We start from the raw sequence: 24011 nt of genomic DNA, 5'->3' as shown, positions 1-24011 counted from the left end.
TGGTGCTTTCTTAATTAGTACTGCAGCAGAAAAAAAAAAAAACCCCATAGCAATTAATGAGTCCCCGATCAATCAGTGCCTTACATCTTGTGTTATGTCTTTCAGAGGTCTGTAACCATCAGTAGGTTTAACAGTTCGGGGGTGAGGGGTTGTTGGTTTTTACAGCTCACAGCCCTCTTCACACTTGGATAACATGTGAAATGCAGTGATCTAAATCTTCGCCCATCACAACAAACAGGGGTTTTGTAAACGAGCTGTCTGTGTTCCTCCTCCAGCTGCCTCACGCTCTGCTCAGCCTCAAAGCACATCAGCACAGGTGAACCAGAGGCGGCTGCTGGAGTCTCACCAGGCAGAGCCAGACCTGCTTTGTGCTCAGACAGCGCCCTGTGCTCCCCTGGCACCTACACAGCAGGACTCAGTGAATTCTACAGCGTATTTCCTGCTCCCCTTTCCCTGCTCTAGCTCTGCTCACCACTTGTGAAGATTTGAGCCCTTTGTGCACCTCCAGCAATGTTTTTTATCTTGTTTGTGGATTCCTTTGTGAACTGCTGGAGGCCCAAGAGCTGCTCCCTTCCCCCTTTCCTGCTGGGGCTGGGGCAGATTCTCCCCGCTGCCCGAGGTGGCAGGTACTGGCAGTGCTGCATTCCCTCCATACCTGCTGCCATCAGAGAGCCAGAAGGTTTTATAGTTTTCGGTCTGAATTCTGCGGTATTGATTCTTTTATGTCTTGTAAATGTCACAGCTAAAGTATGTTTTAATAATAAGTACACGGAAACGATACAATACAAAAACCGTAACAGATACAAGGAATTATTATAGTCTTTATTTCAAGTCAACGGGGGCAATTCTGAGCCAAGTTTCTCTGAGTCCTTTGGAAATTGCCTTGGTGTAAAGCACTCAAAGAAGTCAATGGGAGTCTCCAGATCTCTTAGGCTCTGCGTTCCCCAAGGCTGCAGTATTTAAAATCCCAGGGAATGTCCCAGTAAATCCTCTGTGGCCGAGGCTTGGCCGTGGGGGTCCCTGCTTCCCTGCAGGCCCACCCGTCTCCCAGCACCGAAACAGATGCATCTGCTGACACTGAACGTGACCTTCTGGTTGTTTGCTCTCTTCACGTAATTATTTTACTGTAGGTGGCTCTAAATATAGTAACCAGGTGACGTAAGAAGGTGTGTGCATGGGAATAGCGTCGGGGATAATTGAATGCTGCAAGTGGGGATAAATAATTTATGTAAGGGACATTTCACTAATCTCAGGGGTAGAGGAACAACATCTGTGTGTTTTAGAGAGCCAGGAAAAGCAGAAATCTTTGGGTTTTGAGCATAGCTGATAAGCCTCTGCATGAAAACTACCGTGCAGAGTATAGGATGAAGTTACCAAAACTGTGTTAGAAAATAAAACAAAAAACGGGTGGCTGGGGAGATCGCGGGTGGGAGCGCAGTGCACACCGAGCTCAGCTGTGCCCAGCCCGTGTGCTTCGCTGTGTTACTGAGCTGTAACGCGGCTCTGCGTCCCGTCCCGGTCCCGGGGCAGCCCCGGGTGGGCGAGGGCAGCCCAGCCCCGGGCTCAGCAGCACCGCACCGAGGAGCGTCACCCCACTGTCTGCACGGTGGTTCTGTAGGGAACTGGGCGGACGTTCTGAAGTTCATCAGATGTGGAAGCACAAGCGGACATTAATATTCAGCGCAGCGAGGTCTGCGGGAATTATCCTGAAGCGTACTATAAAGTGCCCCCGGGCACCGCCCCGTTAAAAATCGATTCCAAACGTTGCGACTTTTAACTCTCCCCCCCTCCAACCCCTGCAGTTATTTTCGGGGTCGCTCTGATCCGCAGCTGATTCCATTGTCGCTCAGCACATCTCGCTGCGGTTCAGCTCCGCTCTGGGCCCCGGCCCGGCTCGGTGCGGACCCCCGGCCCGGTTCGAAGAGGGCGCCGGCGGCGTTGCGAGCTGACGCGGCCCGTCATGTGAGCGGTTCCGCTCCCAGCGTTCAGCGAGGGCCGCTCGCCCCACCCCGGCGCTCTGCCTCCTCCGAGCGGCTCAATAGGGGGAAGGAAAAAAATTAAATAAATAAATAAAAAAGAGGCAGCCAGGAGAAATGCGAGAGAGAGCAGGAAAATAAGGCAGGAGCGAAGCCTCCCGTTCGGGCACCGCGTTTGCTCGGGGGAGACGCGAAAGGGGCCTTTAAAATAACAATCCCCTTCTCCTCGCACTGTGCGCTGTGCAGAAGCCGGGAGGATTCAGCTGCCTGCAAAACAGCGTGAAAAATAATTGAAAAAAGCAGCAAAAAGGAGGAAAAAAAAAACAAACAACCAAGCGGGGTCGGTTTGGATCGGAGCCCCCCGGCCCCGCAGGGAGGAAAGGAGGGAAGGAGGAAAGGAGCGGCGGAGCGGCGCGGAGCCTCCGACGAGGGACGGGGAGCGGCGGAGCCGCGCGGGGACAGGCGAGGAAGAGACGTTTCCCGATCCTCCCCCGCCGCGGCTTTGGGGAGGTTTCCGTGCCCGCAGCGCGACTGGATCGGAGCTGAGCTCGGGCAGGATCGGAGCTGAGGAGCATTCGGAATTTTTTTTAATTTTTTTTATTTTTATTTTTTAATTTTTTTTGGGGGGTGGCACCGCAGCTGGATTTTTTCCCGTCCGTTCTTTGCGGGGGGCGCGATTTCTGTTCCGCCTGAAGGAGCGGCGGCCCGGCCCGGCCCGGCCATCACCGCCGAGCGCTCCGCAGCGCGCTCCGATCGCGGCCCCCCCCCGGGGAAAGGTGCGCTGAAGGGATCGGAGCGGGGCCGAGCGGGGGGGGCGGGGAGGAGAAGCAGCTGCAGCTGCCGGGGAGGAGGAGGCCCCGGCGGAGCAGCAGCAAAGTCATCGCCATCGGCCCCCCCTTGGCTGGCTCCGGGCTCGGCTCTCTCCATGTCTCTGGCTTTGGGCAGCGGCCGCCACAGCAGCGAGTAGGGGGGGAGGAGGAGGAGGAGGAGGAGGAGGAGGAGGAAGAAGAAGGCAGCTCGGGAGAGTGCCTCCCTCCCTCCCCCCGGCAGCCCCGGCCGCCTCCCGTCCCCGCGCTCCGCGTCCCCTGCCTCCCCCTCCCCAAGATGGGCTGCTTAGGGAACAGCAAGACGGAGGATCAACGCAACGAGGAGAAGGCGCAGCGGGAGGCCAACAAGAAAATCGAGAAGCAGCTGCAGAAGGACAAGCAGGTCTATAGGGCCACGCACCGGCTCCTGCTGCTGGGTAAGGGGCCGGGGGGCCGCGTCCTCCGTGGCGGACGGAGGGGAGGAGGGCAGGAAAAGGAGGGCGGTGGGGCCGCGCGTCGTCCCTGTGCCCCCTGCCCGGGCGCGGGGAGGCCGGCGGGAGAGGTGGGGCCCGAGGAAGCGGATCCGCGGGGCCCACCCGTTCCGCGGGGCCGGGGGCGGCCTGTAACCCGCCTGCAACCCGGCGGGCCCGAGAGCTCGGCCGAACCGGGGGAGGTGGGCGCGGAGGCGGCGGGGCCGGGGGTGTGTGTGTGTGTTGGGGGGGGGCTCTCGGGCACCGCCCGCGGGGGACTCGGGCCGGCCTCGCAGGTACGGGAGCCGTTGTACGGCGGGCGGGAGGGCCGAGAGGCTGGAGCGGAGAGCGGGGCCTCGGCGGGAGGAGGGCGGCGGGGATGCCGGGCGGCGGGGAGCGCCGTGCCCGAGGGACAGGGAGGTAAACAGGGCAGGGCGCCGCAGGGGAAGGCCGGCACGGCGGGGCCCGGCCCGGAGCTCGGCAGGCCCGGGGCGCTGCCCGCTGCCCTCGGGGGCTGAGGGAGAGGAGGAAGAGGAAAGGAGGAAGTCGGGGAATTCTTGATGGGGGGGGGACGGACGCTGAGAGGATGTTGATCCCGGAGGGAAGAGCGGCGGCGGCCGCGCTCGGGGCTGAGCGTGCGGGGCGGTGCGGGGCCCGGCCGTGTGCGGACCGGGAGGTGGCGGCGATCCGCGCCGGCTGCGTGCGGTACGGCAGCGCCATCCGGAACGAGGATGGGGGTTACGGGAAAGAACGGGCCGGAACGGTTGTCGGAGAGCGAATGCTCGGCGTGTACGAGCTTCGAAGCGTGTCAGAGTATCTGAACATAAGGTGCGATGGGGGCATCGCGGGGCTCGGCGAGCGGCGGAGGCCAGGCCGCACCGAGCGGGGAACGGGCTGCGGTGTGTGCCCCGACCGGCAGCGGCTTTAACTGCCCATTTAACGAGGGAGGTGTAACGTGCTGGAGCTGCAGCGATACCCGTGAAGCTGAAAAGTAGATCGGCGTGGAGCAGCGATGTAACAGCAGTGCGGTTTGGAGCTCAGCTCTCAGGGAGCAGCCCGGCCTGTTCCTCAGCAGCTGGGTCACTTCTGTGACACACGAGGGTTCACTTGGATTTTTCCTCTTTGTTTTCTTCAGTTGGGGTGACTGAAAAATAGTTGGGATGTTCACAAATAAAATCCTGCAGGTGTGTAATGGTGGCTGTCGGCTCCTCTGTGCGTGTGGCTGCGGTGGCTCAGCCGCTATGGGCAGCCTGCAGCAGAAACTTACCGTGCAAGAAGTGAAGCTCACATCTCCGTGGTGTTACTTTTGCTTTGTGTGACACATGGAAACGCCAAGTGCTGTCAAAGTGCAGGGCAGTCTCAGTATTTTCACAGCACGTTCAAATAACGCCATGGAATCGCAGCTGGGTGAGCTCGCAGCCCTTCCCGCAGCACACAGGCCCAGCTCCGTCCGCAGGCAGAAATTCACGGAACTATCCTTGGTGGTGAAGTTAAAACGTGTGCATCGTTGTTTGCAAGAACAGAGCTGTAACGGGCTGCTGGTTATGGAAATGGGCTTATTCAGAAATGTGGCTGTAACACTTAATTTTGGTTCGCTGTTGCTGTATCCGATCCAAAGAAGCCAGGTATGCCAATGCCAAGCTGTATGCATTTGCAGCAGCAGCAGTCTCCATTTTTGGACTTAGCAACATCAAGGTCTTGGCTGGAAGCGCTTTTGATTAGCAGACATAATTTCAAGTCACATCTGAAATGTTGTTAGTATTGGAAATAGGGATTTAGCATATGTTACTGCTCCTGAGCAATTGGCTGTAGTGAAGAGGATCCCATCTGTGCCCACCGGAGCTGCTCAGTGTCGCTGCCCACCGTGATGTTGATGTGGGATGTGGTCCCGAGGGGTGCAACCAGGGCACAGTGCATCCATCACAGCCGTGGCTCCAGGGACGTGCTGCTTGCAGAGCACTGCAGGCAAACCCTGCTCCCTGCATCTTACCAACCAGTCAGCAAGGCAAGGAAAAGGAGTGGGGCTTTGGTATTGTGGTAAAGCGAGCAGAGTGATTTTATGGAGAGAAGAGCAGGGCTGCTAGGAATTCATGAGGGGGAAGGGAAGGAGAAAGTGGAGAGGAGTGCATCTGTCAGAAAATGAACTTTGAAGTGTAGCTGCTAAAATACGATTTTGAGCATGAGGCTCAAAATGGAGGCTGTGCTGTCAGTGTGTGCTACCGAGGCCTGGCATCCTGGAGCACAGGCTGTGCCTCGGTGCCCGATCTGCCACATGGGTTCCTGGTGCTGAGACAGAGGGTGAGGAGAGGAATAAACAAGCAGCAGGAGATGCAGAAGAGAATCTTGCTGAATGTTACCAGGTTGTGATACTACTCTTAGAAAAACATGCTTGCTTTATATAGAAAGCTGATCTGGCAGCGTGGAGCAGCTCAGTTAAAGGCTGCTGTTTGAGTCTTCTCCGTGTGTATGGGAAAATGGGTGCTACGGGCAGATGGGCTGCCTCGTGCACTGGCATCCATGCAGCGCAGCAGAAATAGAATACGACTACTTATGGAAATCAGAGGAAGTGGAGTATTTATTTATTTATTTGTTTGTTTTGTACTTCAGGTATATGAGGGAATTGAGAGGAGAGCGGTGGGGGCCTGTTTGGAGCACGCAGCCACAAGAGGTGTCCTGAGTGTCTCACTGGGTGTGGGATCGGTTTGGAGCACATAGAGGGGGTGGGAGGCTGCTTCCAAGACACGGATTAGAGAAAGGAGACTTCTGTGGCTTTATGGGTGGAGGCTTAAGGGGATGCCTTTCTTTTTCAGTCGTGAGTATCCATACATCTTATTTCTTGTGATTTAAGTTACAGTCTTTTGGGTAGTGATAACTGCAGTCAAACTATGTATTTTAAGGGTCTAATGAAAGCACTTCTCTTTAAGCTGGACTACACTCAGTCTTTCTGTTCATCAGATAGTGTTGACGAGACAAGCAGATTTTGACGCTCTCTGACTTGTCCTCTGCAAAGCATTGAAGTTGTCCTTATTCCTTCCAGACCTCGCAGTCTGCTTTTAACATTGACACTGGAAAAATGGTCAGTGAAATGATCCAAGATTCAGATCTGACACATGACTTGAGCTGGGCGTTTATTTTTAGCTACAACTGAAGTTTCCAGTGGCAATTACTTCTTTTTCTTTCACTTTTTCACTCTTGCGCTGAGAAAACCAACTTTCTTGATTTTACTGTGAGGGAAGAATGATGTCCTGAATCACTCACGTTTCCTTCTCAACTTGATTTACTTTCATTTTCTAGGTGCTGGTGAATCTGGTAAAAGCACAATAGTCAAACAGATGAGGATTTTGCATGTGAATGGATTTAATGCTGAGTAAGTACTTTTGGTTTTTTTCTCTTTATGCTTTACCTTATGTCTGTGTTCCACCCAGTAGGTGGTTTTGTTTTATATCCCAGTATATTTTCTTCTTTCTGCTGTTCCATGCTCTGTAGAATCTGTTATGTATTTTTATATGCGACTGATAGACATTAATTTGAAGTCAGGCAGCAGTAGGAAGTCAGAGCTGATGGTGTGGGGCGGTTTGCATCCAGGTTCAGTGTGGCTGATTTGATGAAGGCTCAGGTTCTGTGTTGTGATGTTTTTTGTTTTTATCTTTCTCACTACGCTTTCTTTCTTTCACAACATGGCTGGCACTAATTTACCTCTGCTGCAACGCATTGATTTGTCCTGCTGTAAAAACACCTTCTGTTAGTGTACAGAATGAATGCAATTTTTTTTTATTTAGAGCAAGCAGGGTTTCTCTGTCTTGACAAAGTAGGACTGGGATATGTATTTCTAGGACAGCAGGTCAGATTTTGTTCTCTTCTGTTGCTTTTGCTCGTCCACGTGTTTGTGATCTATGTTTCTAAAGGATTCTCTTTTTATGCTTGAGATCCATATGGTTATTTGATCATTATGAGGATGGCATTTTAAGATATGAAAAATGGAAATCTATTCTTTGTTAGAAAACAAATCTTCCTCAGACTTTTCACCTAAGTATAGTAGGGAGTCGGAAGAGATCTGGATGTTAGTTGGTGTGACAAGCATCTGTGTGTGTACCAAAACCTGCTAAAGCAGTTCTAATTGAGTTAAGGTCTAAAATTCTATCACCTTATTCCTTTTATGTACAAATTTTAGATGATGTTATATTTCTGTCTTTTTGTTTTCAAACAATATTTTTGTGTCAGCTTCTCCTGCCTTTAAAGTCAGTTTAATTTATTCTGTGTGTCCTATTGTTTTGGGAAGATTAAGCTTTCACTAGTCTTGCAGTATTAGTTCTTTAGTAAGAATGTCTGATGTAAATGTTTAGCTAAGGAGCCTTGACAATGCTTTCTCCTAATCCCCAAATGCTGGTGTAGGATAAGGTACACAGTGTTTTGAAAGAAACTTCAGGCTGATTCATAATAAGCTTCATTCTATGGTACGCTGGGTGGTTTTAGCTCCTCTTTGTAGGGAATGTTTTCTTAACTCAAGACAACTCTTTCTCCTAAGTTCCTGGTCCTGCATCTGATTTCTGCTGAGTGTTCTTCATTGTTTGGATGCTCTTTTTAGTAAAGACCTCTTAAAAGACTTGCATGACTTAAAAAATTTTGCAGGAGATGACTTTTTTGATGTAGCAGCTCGCAAAATCTGCTGCTGAAGTGTAACTTTCATCCTTGAAAGTGGAAGTTGGGCATCCTTGGTACCTTTAAAATTGTCACTCCATTTAACCAACAGAGTTCTGCATTTACTAAGCATACAAATGCTGTTAAAGAGATGGTGCTGGTGTGTAGTTAATGATATATTGCATTGGTGGATAACTGTCCCAAGCCTGTGAGCTGCATACCAAAGTCTGTGTGAGACTGGGATCTCAGGGATCCATTATACAAAGTCTGCAGAGTTGGCAAGTGACTGGAACACTGAGATTGGCAGCAGCATTGCTTTCCAAAGTATCTCACTTCTGTGTTGTAGGCTTGGGCTAAGCTGAACATGCAGCTGGATTCCAGGGCAACGTGGCGAATTTGGCTTCAGCAGCTTCTGCTGGCTTCTGTCTTCTCCTAGCAGAGGACTGGGATTACCTTGCAGCCCCTATGCCAGCGCAGCCCTGCTGCCAATCACGTAGCATATTTGTGATGCGTAACAGCAGAGAGGCTGTGGGGACTCGTATGCTGGAGATGAAGACAGTCTTCAGTGTTAGAGTCCATGTGCACAGATGTAGTTTTGAATTATTCCTCTTGATGCGGCTTATTCATGTGGCTTGAAAGAAATCTAGCTTGAAGTCCTATCTAAAACTTGTTTGCCTTTGATTTGGTTGCCCTCTGATAATTGACCTTTGAAGCAGAAAGAGGATACCTGTTGTGATGTGTAATGTGCTATAAAAACAAGGGAATCAAAGGTTTTTCTTCAGCGTTACTCAAAAACTCCTTGTTTCTGGTGGCGGCACAGGCTGTGCAGTGCTAAATGCACTGGCTTCCATTGCAGTATGTGGGGACTTTTCGTTTTCAAGATTTTGCTTGTAAACAGATGAAGGGACAGTTGTCCTACACCTGTGTGTAAATTGGCCTCATGTGGAGGTGTAGCCTTAGCAAGCTGAAACCTGTGCAGTTCTATGGAAGCAGAAGAATTTCCTTTGGGATTCCATTCCTTGATCGTTTTAGCTAATTAGTTATCTGAGGAACTGTATGGAATCAAGTGTTCTAGGTAATTAAAGTGCTTAATAGTTAACAGTGCTGGGGTGAATTTGAAGGTGGTTAAAGTTTTAGCTAAGTTAACTACAGTAAAGGCTGTTCTTAAAAAAAATCAGTAATCTTTTATAATCTGTAATTGAGTTAGAGACAGAAATACTTCTCTGGTTCCTGTTGGGAAGGTGGCACATGGCTCATAGCAGCATGGTGGTGCTTGTAAGCGGAGTGAAGCACTGGAGCAGCAAGGCCTGGTCCCTGCCTGCCTTCTGCAGGGGGTTAGAGGGGCTTTGCCTCTGCCAGCTCTTGCAGGGTGGCTCCAGTTGGTCTTGTGTCAACTCCTGCATTCCTACAGCAATTTCATAAATTAACAGGAGCGTGCTTTCCCATGGTATTCTTTCAGCATGCCTAACCTTTAACATGGAAGAGCTGCCTTTTAAGTGTGATGAAGGCATGGTATCAAAGTTTTCTCCTCTTTATGTTATTGCCAATGGTAGGGCCCCTTCTGATGAAGGAAGGTTTAAAATTGTCTTGTAGTAGCAGGAAGCCTGTGATTTCCCTTCCTTTCTTTCCCTCCTTCCCCAAAGCTTTAACTGTCTTTTCGTGAGGCTATTCCAGTCAAGTAGGCTGGCTGTCATGTAGCGAGTTTTGTCAACATCCTGATAAGGTGGAGCTAAAATCTTCAGTGTTTGACTGTGCAGAAGTTCATATTCCAATTTATGTGAACCAGAAAAGATTAATCATGGAAGGGGCTAAGTAGGAGGAGTAAGGATAGTTCAGGTTGAAGAGAGGGGGAAAAATTTATGTTACTTTGGGGCCAGGGTACGTGGCTTCTGAGATGACGGCCTTTCACTGACTTCTTTCCAGTCATCTTTCCCCTCTGCGATCGCTGTGGGTTTGGCTGACAGACTCTAAAGATAGAGGGTCATTGTCATGCGTGATTTTAGAAAGTGGGAAATTGGCAAAGGGAAATAGGCAATTTTCAAGTGTCATGGGAAAAACTGGGACAGGCAGAAATATCTTAGATAGAAATAAATGGTTGAAATGTAACTTACGAAACCCACTACAAAGATTGACAAATAAGGGGAATATGCCTTTGTGATTAGTAAGTTTGAATAGTATTTATGATTCAGGAAGTCTGGAGGTTATAGGGAACTTCAAATAACTGTTCTCAGCCCTAGTTGCCCAAACAATGTTGTATAATGATGACCTTATTTCATAAACTGATATTTTTAAGCATTGAATACAAGTCTATGTATTTATGAAATCCGCTGATGGTAATGGCAGAGGCAGAACTGAATAGCTTTTATTTTCAGGACTTGGATGAGAACTGTATTTGCTTTTCTCATGTACTTTGAAAATGTACTTGCTCTTAGTAGTGAAATTAAGTAAGCCAAGTCAACCCTTGAAGCTTTGGCACTTTTCTTCCTCTTTCCTCACCTAGATTCAGTAGTTTTGTGAGGAAGGAATTGTAGTCATGGATGCTTTCAAATATTTTCTTTATACATCTGATGTAGTGAAAAGGAGCCGCAGTCGGACTGTCATTTCACATAAACCAGTACTTAGCGTTGGCTGGAAGACTGGACTTTGTCAGTCTCTTCTGTGTCTGAAATGATGCCTGTCTTCTGCTAACTGATCCCGTCTTTTATTTATTTAATTTTTTTCCTGGTGTTTGGGTAACCCTGAAAAACTGGAGGGAGATTCAGTGTGTGTTTGTGCACCACAGTGTGTGTCAGGAGGCTCCTGGAGGTTGGAGTCTGACAGCGTTTTCTTCTCAGTGTCCGTTCCAGGACACGGACTGGATGTCGCTGTACTGTCAGTGTGCTGTGTGCTCATTTGGACTAGGAGTGCTTTTGGTCCGGCTGAAGAAGCAGTTACTGGATTTCAGAGAGTTTTGTGGCACAGAACATGAAGTCAGGGTATGGGTGGGAGGAGGAGAACGGTGCATGTCGCTGTCTGGTTTGGGTCCCGTCCTAACGGCTGGCACAGCTGTGTCACTGAGTTTTGTTACAAGGCAAGACTATACCAACACCGAGTCAGTGCTGTAATTAAGAACTGAATACTGCATGTAGACTGTAATAGTTCCATCAAATATTTACATAAATGAAATAAAACTGTCTTCCATCAACTTGAAGGGAATTGGAAGTCATATCTGGTGGTGTCAAACAACTTAAGGGAAAACAAAAGAATCCTTAGTAGCTGGAAACTTTGCTGTGGTGTTGATGTGATTGAAGTTATCTTTTGGGGAAAAAAGGGGGAGAAAATGTTTTCCTGTGAAAAAAAGTCAGCCTGAACTCAATGGAACAGTGTGAGTAGTGAGTTATGCTATAGAAGGAAAATGAGATGAAAAAAGTTTCCAGTATTTGAATCTCTCATGTTTATTGTGATCCCTTTCCTAAGGGATTCAGATCTCTGCTGAGGTGTGTGTGTGAGTTCTGCAGGGGGAGTTGGCAGAACGCTCTCCCTATTTATAATGGCAGCATTGCGCCTTGCCTGGCAGTGTTATGTCCGCAGCCCTGAATGTTCCAATAGGTGGAGGGATAAGCCAGGTGTCCTGCTTGGTTTGTCAGTGTACAAAACAATGGGATGTTGTTTCCTGAAAGTAGTACAGAAGAGTGATGCAGGAAGGGATCGGAAAGTAGAAAGAAATGGGTTTGTTCTGTCTGTTTTTAGATACTCGTGGTAAGCTCGGGCTGACCATAAGTGCAGACATGAGAACACACAGACTTTCATTTTTACATAGTGCTTTATTTTCAAGCAGCTGTTTTGTGTGTTTGTGCTTTTTCAAGAAACTCTCATGTTTAGATGAGAGAAGGAAAATGAGAACTGAACATCAGCTTGTGTTTTTTGTAAAAAAAGAACTAGGTGTTGCTTGTAGCACAGCGTGCATCTTGTCTGTGCTGGTGAAGGGAAGCTTTGCATTCTCATAGCAAAGCAGCACTATTTCAGCTGCCACCGATACCTCTCTGCCCCAGAATTACTGTGCTGACATTGCAACTGGATGTTTGTGCTTTCAGTTAAATAGTTCCGTTTTCTGATTTTAACTACATCCAGAACAGTATTAAACCTTCCCTTACAGTGAGTTGATGCGTGTCGCAGACATGACTTGGCATGTAAAGGGACTGGCCAAAAATACAACAGTGATTATATTTGTTTTGAGGTTTACATTCAACAGAAGCTTTTAAAATGTGCAATTGCAGCTATGAGTGTGGTGTAGGGGGCTGCAGGGTGGTTCTAGAGAGCTTGGAGGGCAGTGACCAGTGAGGGGAATAGACATGGGTGATGTTCTCCCTGTTGTACCTGGGGCTTTCAGAGTATCTCCTGCTTCCTCTGACCGATACAGACCTTGTTCTCATCTGTGTCCCTGCTGTTCCCTGCAATCCTTAAACACTCTCATGTCATCCTGTTCTTTATCATCTTTTTTTTTTTTTTTTTTTTTTTTATTCCTATTTTCCTGCCACCTGGTCAGAAGTTGCTATGTGCTGTGTCTAGTGTAGCTCTGCATGCGCTCCTGCCTTTCCTCGTTAGAGCTCTAAATTTGGTCTCTCTTCCATTTAGCCTTTAATTTTCTCTATGGGAAATTATTCTCTGCCACAGCATAAAGGCTGGTTTAAGTTGGACAGCAGTATCACAGGGAGAGTCTGAACTCTTCCTCTATTTGCCCCGAATTCTTGAAATGTTTGTGCTCGATGTGTTCATGGGTCAAAGTGGAAGTGGTGTATTTTTCTGTTTTCTGATTGGAGGCAAATACCTACTAATATAAACCAGTGCAACATATTCATTCTATTTAACCCATTACTTGGTAAATAACAAACTGTATTAAATAACCACCATAAAACTTCAGATAACTTCCTAAAGGCAATTCGGTTCAGAATCTACAAAACGCACCATCTGTATTCCATGCTCTGGTGTTCTGTCTGGGAAAAAAACAAAGTTCAGTGCATCAGGTTTCCCCAGCTCTTCTCCAACACACTGTGCAGTGATTTCCTTCCCCTGCTGCTGTGCAGGAGCGGTCTCACTGTGTGAATTTTTCTATCCTGGCATCTCACTGAATTTCCTCAGCTCCATGCAGTTTGGATGGGCATTACTCTGATTTTCCCAGTAAAAGTGCTTTTATTATCCAGGTGGGTGATTGCATTTCATTGTAAATGAACAGAATTCTTTTCATTGTCTTAAACTCATGAAATGTTACGTTTTTGTATTAAAACTGTGCCTTCATATTATTGAGTTCCCTCGAGGTTCCCTTTGTTCATCACAGAGCTGTATTTCATCAGTTGCCAGTCATCTCCCTTTAGTTGTGTGTTTTTTTTTCCTGTTTCATTATGTTAAATGCTAACATTTTTGCCCCACGTTCTCATTTGTTATTAATTAATGCTCAGCTCCTAGCAATCTAGATATGAGTCTTACTTCTTGGTCCTGCTTCTTGGGTTGCTTGGCTTCCTGCATTGCTGTTACTCTGTGGGACGGGCTCAGGAGCAGCAGAGATGTGCTGTGTCATTTCTTTTCTCCCAGAGGATTTTTCTATTACTATTGGTTTTAATAGTGAAAAACACTTCGCTGCTTCCAGTTTTGTCAGCATCCTTTCAGAGTGTCTACTAGGTTGAGGCAGACATAGCTGATGCTTTGTAATCCAACAGGCAAATTTATCTGTACCTTTATTTTTAGATACATCATGCATTTGTGTATTAGAGTTGCCCATGTCCTATCTCTGATGAAGAGCTGGGATAGATGACACTGAGCATTTCCACTGATGAGGGATTTTTTTATGTAACTTTAATCCTTACATATAAAAAATAATATGCCCTCTGTCTTACTTCGACAATTGAATCTTGAATTCATGGCGCATATAAGAGCATTCAGGATATAGTGCTGCTGTAGCCACACCTGCTCTGAAACAGTATTTTCACAACTGTACTCTGATATAAACATACAGATAATTAGAATTAGTTGTTTGCAGGTGAGCTTGCTTACACAGGAACAGCGATACATCAAGGCATGCTTGTGTCAGCCGAGGGACCAAATTAACTGCTTTTGGAGGAATGCAGCAATGGAGTGTCTTAATGAGATGACATGTTTTAAGATGTTTGTTCCTGTGAAGGTATGGGAAGGCTTGTGACCTTATCTCTTAGACTCTTGGTGCTGACTACATTCTCCAAAGGGCTGTTTAATGAGCATTGAGTTCGCTTGCCTTTTCAGTTAAGGCCCCAGAAAATAATCCTCTCTCCCAGGAGCTGCCTTCTGCTCACCTGGGGCTGAGCTGCTGGAGCAGCAGAGGTGTGGAGGTTTCCATCCAGGGCTCATTGTGGTCCCAGCAGATGTTACGTTCAGCCTCGAATGGCAGCTTAACTGCTGGCTGAGGGATTTCTGTTTGCCTTCCTAATCACTGCGCTCTAAATACCCCAACCTGGTCTGCATGGCTGTATGCACACGTAGGGCTTTGTTCCTTCAAAATGAAGTCATCTCACTTCTGCTATTCTAACATGTCTCAGTAGTGTAAATATTGGTGTGCATTAGAAAATGCCAGAGGGAAACCAGGCTTAGAGAAGCGAGTTTCTTCCTCACGGTTGCAGTAAGGTGTGCCTTGCTCCAATCTTCCTTGATTTTTTTTTTTAATTGCTTTCTAACAGTTAAAAAATGTGTGAAAGGATGCTGAGGTGCAGCAAGTTCAGTGAGCTGTGTCTGTTTTTAACCTTGGTAACTGAAATAGCTTGAAAGTAAAGCTGCTAGCTAAATTTGATTTACAGTGTCATTAATGAGAAATATTTAACCAATTAATTTCCTGAATTTTAATTCAATTGCAGAAGGGATTGGTACAGCTTCAGATATTTTATGTTGCTTTAATGGTTTAAGACCATTTAAGATTAAGGTAAAAACTTTGTTGTTGTTTTATTAATCAGCTAAAGCTCGTTATCACAAGGACACAAGCATTCATTGAAATGATTTTGGTTGTCTGAACGGAGGGTCTATGAAACACAGCCTGGTACTTTTCATGGAGAAAACAAAACTGGAAAAGAACACATGGTGCAAAGCTGAGATGTTCTTCTTGCTAAACGAATGAGAAAACAGGGAAGAGAGGCTCAGTGGGGTACGTGGGGTGCTTAGGAGGGGCAGTGATACCCCGAGCTGTGCAGGGCGGGCAGCTCCAGCTCCACATCCTGACCTGTCTGCAGCTCCCAGTGTTTGGAAGCAGAGCTGCAGGGGTCAGTGCCAATGAGGGTTTTAAGTTAAATGTTTTTGATGTTTTCAATGTATTTTATGAAAGCAAGTTATGCAACTTTCTGGAAGATTTGCTTTATGGAGTTTTTTTGTTGTTAAATTTCTACAGAGTGGGAAGTCGTGGGTTTTCTGTAGTGGTTTTGAAGCCTTGCTGCAATATATGCCTGCAAATTAGATGCAACTTGTCACTTCGGGCTCGTAAAAAAATGATTAATATTGTTTCAAAATGGTTACTCAAAGGAACACAGCCTGCTTACACTGAGCATTTATAGATAGCACGAAGATTTATAACTAGAGATACACAATTGTACACATCCACAAAAACTGCAAATGTAACTATTTTGTCTTTCAGTTTTGTTCTTTATTGGAATGTGAGGCTGAGCTGTGTCACTGGGCCATCGTTTCAGTGAGCCCTTGGGAACTGGGGATGCCCAGCGTTGCCTCTGTACTCTGCCTTCACCTAATTGGACAGTTGTCCTTTTATGTAATGATACCTTATGCAATAGTATGTTTACTTTCCTTATTCCTGAAGAACTTCATAGTGTTCTGTGACCTCGGTGTCTTTTTGCCACCGTTGGAAAGTGAAGTGCTAGAAGAAAGTAAGAACATCTGAGTTTGGTGAAGCATTTCTGATTTTTTTGCACAATCTTAGGACCTCTTATTAAAAATATATACTTTTTTATAGTTTTCTTTTAATCATCTTGTTTGAGCACAGATTTATTACTGAAAATAGAAAGTAAAATAATACATTGTTATTTAGAGAAAGCGACAATATTCTGCAAGTGTTTTATTCCTTACAAACAAGAGGAGAATGCATCTGTCCTATACAACTCTGCAAACAGAAGAGGGGAGCTTAGAGCCCATAGCAAAGATAAATATGAGGAGCATCTGTTAGAATGGGCAGGTTTTGAAACAAGAAGTGAGAGGGAGCCCAGATTGCCAGGTTTCTCCTTTTTTTTAAGTTATGGCTTCTCACAACAAGGCTGCATAGGAAGAACGTTACAGTCAGCAATAGCTTCGTATCTAGTGGGATGTTCTTGAGTCAACTTACGCCTCTTTGGGAAGATTATAGATCTGATAGATAAAATTAACTGGTTTGATATCAGTGTTTTGCTTCCCCAGTATGATGTATTCACATTGTATTTTGATTCTTAAAACTGCGCTGTGTAGAGTTAACAGTGTGTACATTAGGGCACTGTAAAAGCTGCTTCATGGATAGATCTCAGTGCAGTGGATAATAAAGGCAACGAGTGGGACCACTTGGAAAGCTCGCAGGGAACTACTGGTTAAGTATATGAAGTCAGTCTTTAGGCTTCTGGTCTGCTTCAGTGGCAGAGCCCTCTTTGCACACTGGCTGAGTGGTTAATGCTGGGGAGGTCAGGTTACTCTTTACGGGGAGATCTGAATAACATGTTTAAAAGTTGTACTTCATAAATTTGTTTTAATACATCTGAATGCAGGGCAATCTCATGGGAGTCAGAATGTAGATTGTATCTGTAAAATTGGAAAAGGGCTTGAAAGTCAGTTAATTATGGCAGTGTGCTTCATTGTGGCAAAAAGACAAATGTAACTTGGATGTATAAAAGAGGGAGAGTGAAGCATAAGTAATAAAGTGGTCTTCAGCGCTGATAAGGGAGTTATTAAAATAGTCTGTCCTATTCTGGTGTCTTCGTGTCATGAAGAATGTGGAGCTGTTGGGAAGGATTTAAAGGAACTGCCCCAGGAATTGCAGGAGGTCTGTAAGTAGGATGCCCAAGTGGGATTTCATTAGCACGTAGAGGCGCTGCTGTGTGAGAAGGATACCAAAAATATGAAGGCATGAGCGAGCTTTAGTTCCCTTAGCAGTAGAGATACTTTACCTGATAATTTGTTGAGATGCTGAAACTTCATTTGAGCTCTAAGAGCTAAGGACAGGTTTATTTTTAAAGTGGTTTTTAATGCAGCTTCTGGAGATGTGGCTTTCCTGACAGAAGTGTACCTGTTCCTGGTGCTCGTGCAGGTGCTGGCAGATGCAAAGCCTGCTTCATGTACTGTAGATCATCTGCTTCCTTTGCAGCAAAAAAGAATTGTTTGGTTTCTGAGCCTTGGGTATCGTTGCTGTGGATGCAGTTCTGCTGTAGTTTTGGAAGCCTCAGAACGTTCAGAGTGCTGTGGTTGCCTGCAGGTGCCAGAGAGGTGGGGACTGATGGACGGTTGTTCTTTGATTTTTGTATTTCCCCATCAAGATAATCAGCTACTTGTATGTTGTTATTGCTTTGACTTCCTTCTGAAGCTTCAAGGATTGGATGGGACCTGACTGTCTTTTGTGCCAGACTGGTTGATTCTCGTGTGATCCGGATAAAACTGATTGAGAGCGTGAGTTAAGAACGAACCTCTTTGACTAGGAATTGATAGGGATATTTCCATCTTCTGCTGTATAAGGTGCTCAGTGTCATCTAGTTTCTTGCCTGTACCTTTTATGTAGCATATAATTAATTGTGACCTTCAGGAATAGGGAGGATATGGGGAAGCACAGTGGCTGTAATACTCTGAAAGGCAGCTGAAAGCATCCAGCTATCTTCTCTGGGCTACAGGTCTTGCAAATATTTACTGCATGTCAGGGTTCCTTTCTGTACCAAACCACTAAACCAGATTAAAGCCCTCCTTGTGGACTCCTCTGTGTAGGCAGGCTGGGAAGCTGGCTTAATGGATTCAGTGCAATTCTGTGTCTGTGTTGAAAGAAATAGCAGAATTTCACCTCATTGTGGAAAATTCAAATTGTTATGGTTTGGGTGTGTTAGTGTGTCTGAATGAAACCAAATATAGTTCTCTTCAATTCCATTCATTGTGGACCTTATCTGTCGTTCTGATGCATCTCACTTGTTGCCAAGCAACCTCAACAGTAGTTCTGCACATCCAGCAGCATTTATAAAAATAAAAGTGAGTAGTTGTGGCTGAAAATAAGATGCCTTGTGATGACATGAATGAAAACAGTTACGAGAGGGAAATGAGGAGTGGTGCGTTTGGAGCTGGTGTTCTGAAAAAGCCATTAATATTTAGTGCTTTGGTAGTGCCCTTTGTTTTCAAGGCAATCATAAGGTTATTAAATGGAGAATACTTTTTTTCCTTTCAGTGAGTGAAGCCCAATGCTTCATAGTGCTTCATAGAGCAGAAGGCAAGGTTTGGTCCCTACAAGGAAGGAATTAGTTTGGTGTTTGTATTTGTTCTTCTGACCTGTGTGGGCTTCACGTGTTTCTAATTGGACTGCAAATGAACTGAAAGGGTTTGGGAGATTTTTGTTGGTGTGTTTGCTCATTATATCCAATAGATATCACTATCCATTCATTTCACGCTGATGCACCTACAGTGTATTGAATTTCATTAAAATATTTATCATCTTGAAGGCTTTCCAAACTAGAAGTATGATAGATAGTGTGTAGGTCCTTTACTACTGGGTAATGTTGCAGTGCTTGTAAAGCAATAAATAGAGCTTATTTTTGTATTCTGTCTCTTGTGTGAAATGCGATCTGAGCAGCCGAGGATATAAAGATGAATATGAAATCCGACTTGTAAAAATGATATTGAAGTTTGCATGATAGCTTCATTTCAATTCAGAAAGAAAGCTTTATATGTTACAGGTGGATGGTCTATAACAACGTTATTGAGAGTGCAGGAAAAGTTAGAAAGTGGGACATGATGAGGCATTTTGTGCTATGTCTGTGTTGTCAGGCTGCACATCCACTGAGGTGTTGTTGTCCAGAGGCTCCCAGTTTGCCACTGTTGAGGATGAAGTGGACAAGAGGCAGCAGTGTAATATGGGAGGAGTTTTCTCTGTGTGACACAGATAAACACAACAAATGAACCGAACGCTCCATGTGCACGTTCACAGCTTATCATTGCAAGGCAACTTACCTGCTATCCTGCTTCTGGAGGAGCGTGGGATGTCTCAGAGGTAGTACCATACTTCAGACTGTCACAAAGAGGATGTGTGTATTTTGAATTACAGTCTGGATGTTAATTGTCTGCATCACGGAGCAGATTGGTGCATGCCTGGGAGGGGCTGCTTTGCCCTGTGCAAGGTGGGCGGTACGTTGTGAGCAGACTGTGGTGGCAGTGAATTGCAGTCAGCTGGGGTTTGGTTCCTTGTTGTGCATGGACTGAAAACAATACTGGGTAATTGTGAGTTAAAGGATAAATTCAGTTAATGAAGTCGTACAGAAGAATGGCATTAGGAAATGTTTAAAATATAATGAAAAAAAGCCATCCCAGTGTATGTACTATTTTTACCATGTGTAACACGTACGGTTTATTGGTGTTGGACTAAAATCTTTCTTGATATATTGCAAGTAATAGAGGTAACTTGGAAAAGCAGAGCTGTGTGTGTGTGGTGTGTATGTGTAAACTGTTTGTGGTGGTTTTTTTTACCTTAATCCTCTAAGAGAGAATGCCCAGCCCTAGTTCATGGTTTTCTTTTTGGGTTTTTTTGTTTGTTTGTTTGAAATGCATAGAAAGCGTGAATTTTGGCAGCTGTCTTTTGCCTCTAGGCTTATAAATAGGTTTGTCCCTGCAAGATGTGTGTGATTGCTGCACATCTGTAACGTGTTAGCTGCTGCACCAGTACTGCCATGTAAACTCGGTTACCCTTTTGTATATGTATGTATTGCCTGTATACCTAGTTTGTAAAGGGTAAATATTATAAACTGGTTGCTCAAGAGCAGTATGCTATAAAAAAATAATAAGCACATCAGTAAACGTGTTGGAGGCGGTAATAAAACTGCACTATAATCTGTCTACCAGTTTACTGAACTCTAACTGTCGTTATCTGTGGCCATTAACTGCTGCGTGGTGTAGGTTAACCCTTCGTGCAGCAGCTCTATGTGGGATGGTGCAGATATGACTGCAGTGCTTTAAGCGTTGTTTCAGGTACATGTGCCATCTCATGCGGTAGCACTCCTGGGTTTCTTGTGGCTCTTTTTGCCTGGCTTTTGTTTCAGTGAGAAGGGACAGCCAATTATTTTGAGGAAAATACCTTTGTCATCAAAATGGATGTGCTGGTGTGAAACTCAAGCAAATACACGACTTGTTTCAGATTTCTCCTGAAGTATTTTAAAAATAATAACGTGCATAAAATGATAAGCATTTAAATGTTGAAATCTGTTCTTGGATTAGATTTTTGTAAAATAAGCCTTTTAAGAAGCTTCACTTGAAAATACCATAACAGAGATTACAGTGGAATTGTCTCTGAATGTCACCGAGCTTCTGAATTCTCCAACTCTATTGAGGAAACTGTTGTGTGGGGCCAGGGCTGGAGTGACTGTGGTGTGGGGCCAGGCAGTGACTGTGGTGTGGGGCCAGGCAGTGACTGTGGTGTGGGGCCAGGCAGTGACTTCTGGAGCTGCTGCCCAGGGTTTCCACGTGGCAGCCCTGCAGGGTGTTGAGGTGTGGCTCAGATCCCTGCCTTGGTGGACTGATCCATCCCCAAAGCAATTTCTGTTTGCTGAAAGCTGGGTTGTGTAAGCTCAGGAGCGTGGCTGTGTTAATATTTTGGAAAGCCGGGTGGATGTGTGATGGTGAGGTGAAATAACAGGAGATTGCTTCTCATTAAGGAGTCCCTCTGGGTCAAAGGTTTAAATTTTCTAACCTCAGACATGCATTTCTTCCTTAGTCTTCCAAGGGATGATTGCTCACGTTCAGCAATGTCCCACCATGTCCTCAAACATTGGATGCTGTTAGTCTGCACTTTTTAATGCCTTGGCACTGAGGTGGGTTTTATACAGGCTGCTGTAACCAGCATCCCTCCATTCCAACACAGCCTTTAAAATGGCAAGCAGTTACGTTTGAAGTTTGGATCTTGTGATTTCAATACAGATATGAAGTGAAATACTCCTGGGTGTGGTGATACTTAATCATTAATGATTGAGACTTGGGACGTTTCCTGAATATTAATGCTGGACACGAATGCTGATTGCTTAAGATGGAATTATTACCCAGCCAACCCAGTCACTTACTGTCCCCCTCTTCATTTTTTATCAGTTGTCCTTGGAGAAATGGTGAACACAGAGCTGGGTCAGGGAAGTATCTGACACGTTCTCTGAAGCACCACATTAGGGACAAGTGATGGCACTGCCTCCATACCTTACGAGTTGTGTAATGCTCATGCAGTCTAAAAATGGTTTCGAATGATGAAACTGACAAAGAATTTGGTCTAATTGTGTAATTGCCACTAAAGGTAAACTGACATGATGCCACACCTTGGATGTACTTTAATACTTAATCTGCTTCTTAGGAAAGGTTGAGGATTGACTAGCTAATGTCAGTACAGTGCTTCAAGAAAGCCTAGTCATAAAAATGGTTATGACCAGGTTTACGTGATTTGCATTTTTAGATGCATATGTCCTTTCTCCGCCAACACCAACTGTTAATAACCTACCAAAATACATTGAACGTTTCATAAATGTGCTTGGAAGACACAGTATATGCGGTTGGTTACGCTGTGCTCTGTAGGAAGTTTGAGCTGCTGAGAAGTCTTGCTGAACTTCTGTATGAAAGTACGTCTGGAGATGGCGGTGAATAGCACTGTGGTGTAGGTAGGTTGCTGTTGTTATCTGATTTCCAAGCAGTTGATTAGTATGGCATTTCTGCATATTGTTTGCATAGCACTTGTAACTTGTGGGAATAGACTTGGCTTCGCTTTCTGTTAAACCTGAGAAGGAGATTTCTTAATAGTTTCATTACAGTAAACGTTTTAGGGGAAAGCTTTGTCTTTCTGCCTGTATGTGAATGATCCTGAAAGTCGGGTGTGCTCTTCCCTTTGTTTTCCCTCTCCTCCCAGGACTGTCCCCCTCAGCTCATTTTTAAAGCAGAGGTAGAGAGAAACAGTTAAGTTTGAGAAGTGCCATCTCAGAAAGCTGATGAACAGAGATCTGTTTTGGTGAGTTTTACAGCACTGCTCTGAGTTACATCAGCATCCACAACAAGATCAGCAGCGCACTGTGAGCTGGAATTGGTCACATCTGTAAAAGTACAAGCCAAAGAGAAATGTTTGAGCTCTTACACTAAGGCAGGTTGTTTCGTTTTTAAAAAGGAAGGCAGGGGACATGCTGTGTTTCCTCACTCTTTCTTCTCTCTCCTCTTGCTTGTTCTAACCTCCCCATATTGTGGTTTACTGCTAAACTGAGAATCACAGTTTCTTACATAAATGAAGAAATGACTATGAAATATTCCCCCATATATCTGATAAATGATACGTTTTAGAATTCTAGAGATATTGGCGATTGCTTTCAAATTCTTTTTTATTGCTTTATGCAAATTTGTATTACTGAGCAGATATTTTCTGTAATGTGGTGGTAAATAAATAAATAAATAAATAAAAATCTGTCTGCAGAAGTTTCCAGAAGGATTGTTTGTAAGAATCGTGCTGTGCTATGTTAGATGGATGGTTTGTGCAGGCCAATATTATAGCTCAGAAATGGCACTTTAGAGGATTAGGGAAGAAGTGTAAGGGAAAGATTGACGCTGCTTCCTACTCAGGGCTGTTGCCAGGTTCTGCCACTGGTGCTTTAGGAGCTCTGGAAGCAGGCAGGATTCATAAGAAGTTCTGAAGTTGTCACGTTCTGCATGGTGTTGGTTTTTTTTTTTTCTCCTTGTTTTCCTTAAGAAGTTTCCTCTTTTTTTACCTCCATCTAATTGTCTGTGAACAGAAGCTTAGAAAGCAAATCTTGCACATCAGTTGTGCTGCCTGGTTGATGTCTCTGCATTAGCTGGAATGCTGCTGGGGCAGTTGGACTCAGATAGGAACAAGCGTTCTCCAGTTTCTCAGTACTTCTGGTATGGTTTCTTTAGCTGGATCGATATTTATGTCCAAGTAATACTGTTAAAATAATCCGCAAGGTAATAATTTCTAGCAGTTTGTGTGTTCTCCTGAGGTTATATTCATCAGCTGTGAATAAGTTCCTCATTTAAACAGCATTGTTAATATTTAAGGGACCGTATGTTGTGAAAGTAATCATAGCAAAGCGCTATATATTCCAATATCAGCAAATTATTTCTCACATACCTATTTTGTCCTAACATCCTTATTTAGGATATACTGTCAGTGTGAGCTGTATCTATTTCCCCCCCCATTTAGAAATGTCAGGTCAGGGCCAGGGCATGATAATTGTGCCATTGTCATGGTTTGACTTAAATTACAGCAGTATAACTTCCCTTTTATCAAAGGAAACGATAATAAATGTGCTTATTTGGGTATAATTAATTTGCAATTTTAAACTTGGTGAAAGGTCATTCTTCTTACAAGTTGAGCCCAAATATACGTAGATGTTGATTACAATACAGTGAAATTTTCTATACTGCGTCCTTTGTGACTTCCAGACTTCTCAGCAAGCGTGGTTTGGAATTTTTCCAGTTAATTTGTGTTCCATTGGTGACAGCTAATCCGGATACAGAATGCTTGTCCAAAGCATCATGGGTTAAATGAACCTTCCTAGTGCTGGAGGAAGGGTTCCCTAGAAATCCGGGTTTGTGGTGGATTGCTCAGGACGTTTGGGCTTGGCAGCATCCTGAGTGCTGCGGGGCTTCCTGGCTTCCACAGCTTTGAGAAAGGGATTCAGAAAAGCTCTTGAGCTTTGTGGGTGCTGCCCAGCTCTGGCTGCCCAGGTTTTCAGGCCGCCTGGTGGTTCAGCTTCAGACCGCACAAGGCTCTGAGCCTTTCGTGTTTTCTTTTTGAATTTGTTTTAATATTGATATTTCAAGCTTATGTGTTAACCTGAGCACTTCAAGTCTTCTCTAGTTCTGTACTTCACGCATTCATCTTTAAGTTTGCACGAAAGAGACTAGAAATACCTCCGTGAGAAGTGAGAACTCGGCTTCTT

At 45.2% G+C, this 24011-nt stretch overlaps 1 protein-coding gene across 6 annotated transcripts in view; it reads left to right on the top strand.

The window, feature by feature from the left end:
• GNAS (GNAS complex locus) overlaps positions 1-24011 on the top strand; it is a 122645-nt gene that overhangs the window by 40232 nt on the left and 58402 nt on the right. The window contains exons 1-2 of one of the 6 annotated variants that reach the window (XM_015881747.2): positions 1992-3219; positions 6547-6619. In XM_015881747.2, coding sequence (XP_015737233.1) covers positions 3081-3219; positions 6547-6619 — 212 coding nt within the window. In that variant the 5' untranslated portion in view covers positions 1992-3080. The other 5 variants (XM_032448587.1, XM_032448588.1, XM_015881748.2 and 2 more) reach the window with 5 other exon arrangements.

The sequence above is a fragment of the Coturnix japonica genome, chromosome 20 (genome assembly GCF_001577835.2).
Source record: "Coturnix japonica isolate 7356 chromosome 20, Coturnix japonica 2.1, whole genome shotgun sequence".
Taxonomy (NCBI): Eukaryota; Metazoa; Chordata; class Aves; order Galliformes; family Phasianidae; genus Coturnix; species Coturnix japonica.
This window is presented reverse-complemented; position numbering and strand designations above follow the sequence as displayed.